Genomic DNA, 4,506 nt, shown 5'->3' on the forward strand with positions numbered 1-4,506 from the left:
GAAAAGATTCTAGCTAAGTGCTGTGGGAATTCAAAGTATTGAATACATTTTTCTCTCTCTTTTATCCTGGGACTCCTAAAATGTGAATGTTGGTATGCTTGATGTTGTCACAGAGTTCCAAAAATTATTCTCCTTTTTCTAAATTTGTCTTTTTGCTGTTCTGGTTGAGTGTTTTCTATTATTCTATCTACCAGATCGCTTATATATTCTTCTGAACCATCTAATCTGCTGTTAATTCCCTTTAGTGTAGTTTTCACTTCATTTATTGTATTCTTCAGCTCTGACTGGTTCTTTTTTGTACTTCCTTAATCTTTGTTAAAATTCTCACTGTGTTCAACTGTTCTTTTCCCAAGTTCAGTTACGATTGATTCAAACTCTTTATCAGGCAAGTTATTTCTCTGTTTCACTCAGATTTTTTCATGGTTTATTTTCTTGTTCTTTCATGTGAAACCTGTCCCTTTGTCTTCTCATTTTGTTTACCTTTCTCTTTGAAATTGAGTGAAGCTGTCACCTATGCCGATCATGAAGGCATGTCCTTTTGAGGAAGCAGCTCTGTGCAGTTTGTGTGTGCCCCGTGGCTTGGAGGGAGAGCTTCCGCTGTGTGAAGTGGCCGTCACTGCCCTGTTGGAGGTAGACTCTGGCCCAAGGAGGTGAAGCAGGAACCCTGAGAACACCGGGCTCCTCCCAGGTTTGATGGCAGTCTCCTCCCTGGTTTGGGACCTTGCTGGGGTGTGAGGTCTTGCAGCTGCACTTCCCAGGTGGTGCTGGTGGTAAAGAACCCACCCACCAATGCAACAGATAAGAAACACGGTTTCAATCCCTGGGTCAGGAAGATCCCCTGGAGAAGGGCATGGCAACCCACTCTAGTATTCTTGGAGAATCCCATGAACAGAGAAGCCCATGGGCTACACACCATGGGATCACAAAGAGATGGACACAACTGGAGTGGCTTAGCATGCACACACGTGTGTACCTTAGTTACAGGATGGACTGGGGTCTGAGAGGTGGGTGCCACACCACTGGGTTTGTCCCACTCCCTCCCGAGTGTGCACAGGGGATGCACGCCCCAGGGGTGGAGGTCTCTATGCTACAGCCTCCCCCTCTGCCTTCAGGGAGTGTGCACGGTGACAGACGCTCTGGCGGGGGCCATCTCCACTCGGGTGCTAGTCTCGCTCCCTCTCCAGGACGTGCACCAAGGCATGCACTGGCAGTGACTGCCTCCTCCCCAGTCAGAAGTGGGACCAGGGTCCAAGCTGACTTTGTTCCCTCAAAGTCTGCACCCCTTCACTGGCAATGGCAGCCCCTGCTTTTGTGGGGAGAAGCACCAGAGCAGGAGGGGCTGCAACAGGAGCCCGGTGGGGACCTGGGGACACTGGGGTGACCCTGGTGAGCCAGCAGGAGCAGCAGGCAGCTTTTGACCTGCGGCCTTCGAGCTGTGACTGGAAGTAAGCAAATATATGTGTGTGTTGTTTTCAAGAGCAGAGTCTCTCACAGTCCTCCAGTAATCCTCACCGGTTTTCCAGTTAAGAGGCTTGTCTTACCAGTATCAGAACCAAAGGGCTGGGGTACCTAAGGTGTAGGTCTAAATCCTCACTCCCCAGGGAGGATTCCTGACCCTGTAACACACTCGCGTGTGTGCCCCTGGGAAGTATGCGTCCTGACCAGACTGCTTCTCCTCCCTTACTAGCAGACTCCATGTGGATCTTTCTTCACAGCTTTGGTGGAAGGAGAATTCTGCACCCAGGCTGACTGCCCGCAGAGTCACTGTATATGTAGTTGTAGTTTTCTTGTGTTCATGAAGGGAGGTGAGCCAGCATCCTCCTACTCGACTATCTTGATCTCTTTCCTTGCAAACTATTATTCAGCGCAGGCTTAACTGATATTTTCTGATTAAAGTGACATTGTATATTTTTATAGGAATGCTACAGTAATTATGCTGTGTGCCTCTCAGTCTAAATATCATAAATGTGTCTAATTACTAAAAAGAGTACCTTCCAGGATTCTTGATTGTAAAGTCATATTGATCCTTTTGCAATTAATAAATATCTTATGGGGAGATGAGTTGAGACTATCTAAAAATACTATTTTTCATCAAGAAAAAATTTAATGACTGTTGAGTTACAAACATTCTGAGAATTTATTTAGCACCAGGCATCAAAAGTTATTACACTTTTTAACAAAGTAAGGTTTCTATAGCAAATAACTGTTTAAAAATCAGTATCATTAAAAAATTCTGTTCAGGAAACTTAGAACATTGTTATTTATAAAACTTCAGAAACAATTTAAACATCTGACATAAAAGTGGCCAATTAAGTAATAGTAAGAGATAAGAAAAAGCCTCTTGATGAAAATGAAAGAGGAGAGTGAAAAAGTTGGCTTAAAGCTCAACATTCAGAAAACGAAGATCATGGCATCTGGTCCCATTACTTCATGGGAAATAGATGGGGAAACAGTGGAAACAGTGTCAGACTTAATTTTGGGAGGCTCCAAAATCACTGCAGATGGTGATTGCAGCCACGAAATTAAAAGACACTTACTTGTAAAGTTTAAAAATAAAATTAAATTAAAAAATAATAAATAAAAGACACTTACTCTTTGGAAGGAAAGTTATGACCAACCTAGATAGCATATTCAAAAGCAGAGACATTACTTTGCCAAAAAAGGTCCGTCTAGTCAAGGCTGTGGTTTTTCCAGTGGTCATGTATGGATGTGAGAGTTGGACTGTGAAGAAAGCTGAGCACCGAAGAATTGATGCTTTTGAACTGTGGTGTTAGAGAAGATTCTTGAGAGTCCCTTGGACTGCAAGGAGATCCAACCAGTCCATTCTAAAGGAGATCAGTCCTAGGTGTTCTTTGGAAGAACTGATGCTAAAGCTGAAACTCCAATACTTTAGCCACCTGATGCAAAGAATTGACTCATTAGAAAAGACTCTGATGCTGGGACAGATTGAGGGCAAGAGGAGAAGGGGACGACAGAGGATGAGATGGCTGGATGGCATCACCAACTCAATGGACACGGGTTTGGGTGAACTCTGGGAGTTGGTGATGGACAGGAAGGGCCTGGCATGCTAGATTCATGCGGTCGCAAAGAGTCGGACATGACTGAGTGACTGAACTGAACTGAAGAGAAAATATATGGTAAGTGATTATAGTGAAGTTGATGGAGAGTAACTCTAAAATTAACAAGTCCTGGGAACTTGTCCTTCATCTCATTCTGCCCCTTCAGTTTGGACAGAGCATCACCTAAACCCAAGGATCAAGACCAAGGCTCAGCCTCTACCTCTCTTCTAGTTTCATTGCTCTGACCCACAGCCTCTTCATGGCCTTCTTCACTTCAGCATTTCTCAGGGAGTAGATGACAGGGTTGAGCAGTGGGGTGATCACCGTGTAGAACACGGCCACCGTCTTGTCCACAGACAGGGTGGTAGAAGGTCTCAGATAGATGAAGATACAGGGCCCAAAGAACAAAGTGACCACAGTGATGTGGGACCCACAGGTGGACAGGGCCTTGCGCCGCCCCGCGGAGCTCCGAGTCCTCAGATGGAGCAAGATGACCACATAGGAGGCTAAGAGGACCACAAAGCTGATCACAGACAGGGTCCCCCCGTTGGCAACAATCAGAAGACCAATGAGGACGGTGTCAGAGCAGGCAAGTTTGAGCAGGGGAAGCACGTCACAGAAATAGTGGTCGATCACATTGGGGCCACAGAAGGGCAAGCGGAAGATGAGAAGGATTTGGGCCAAGGAATGCACAAAGCCCCATACCCATGCTGCTCCCACCAGGAGGGCACACACCTGCCGGTTCATGATGGTGGTGTAGTTGAGGGGCTTGCAGATGGCCACGTAGCGGTCATAGGCCATCACAGTGAGCAGGAAAATCTCAGTGCCAGCAAAGAAGTGGAGAAAGGAAAGCTGTGTCATGCAGCCCCACAGAGATATGGCTTTCCTCTCGGCCAGCAGATCTGAGATGAGTCTGGGGGCTGTCGTCAAGGCGTAGCAGATCTCCACAAAGGACAGGTAGCTCAGGAAGAAGTACATGGGGGAGCCAAGGCTTCTGCTGCTCATGACAGTAAGAACAATGAGGAAATTCCCCAGCACAATGGCTGTGTACAGGAGCAGAAACATCACAAAGCAGACTTTCTGCACCTCTGGATTGGAAGAAAGTCCCAGGAAAATGAATTCTGTCACATTGTGTGTTTTAGCCATGACGTAGCCACCAGGAGGCAGGAATTCAGAAGGGTGATCTGAAATGACACAAAACAAAAGACTCCTTCCTTAAGGAGTGAATTATATAATAGTCCCTTGCGTACCTGAAATGCTACCATTCAGACTCTATAAACTTAGTCTTCTCAGAAATAGGAAATCCATCTCTGCAATCCATAGACCCTTACAGTCGGTGACACTCTTCTCTTAGGACATTCTGGAAATACAGCACTTTGCACATTGAATTGTAATTGTGGTATGTGACCATCTGGCCCACCAAACTGTGGACTTTCTAGAGCAGAGA

General features: G+C 46.0%; 1 protein-coding gene across 1 annotated transcript; it reads right to left on the bottom strand.

Annotated features, from left to right (window-relative positions):
* Positions 1-3,227: 3,227 nt before the first annotated feature.
* On the bottom strand, positions 3,228-4,242 carry LOC102412474 (olfactory receptor 4X2-like). Its single transcript, XM_006057406.4, has one exon. It carries the CDS (start codon positions 4,203-4,205, stop codon positions 3,276-3,278), a length of 930 nt encoding a protein of 309 aa, XP_006057468.2. The 5' UTR covers positions 4,206-4,242; the 3' UTR covers positions 3,228-3,275.
* Positions 4,243-4,506: the final 264 nt, after the last annotated feature.

Source organism: Bubalus bubalis, chromosome 16, assembly GCF_019923935.1.
Source record: "Bubalus bubalis isolate 160015118507 breed Murrah chromosome 16, NDDB_SH_1, whole genome shotgun sequence".
NCBI classification, from domain to species: Eukaryota; Metazoa; Chordata; class Mammalia; order Artiodactyla; family Bovidae; genus Bubalus; species Bubalus bubalis.

Bases quoted from the DNA above. Each gene is read 5' to 3' on its own strand.
- LOC102412474 (XM_006057406.4), bottom strand. From the start codon at position 4,205: ATGGCTAAAACACACAATGTGACAGAATTCATTTTCCTGGGACTTTCT.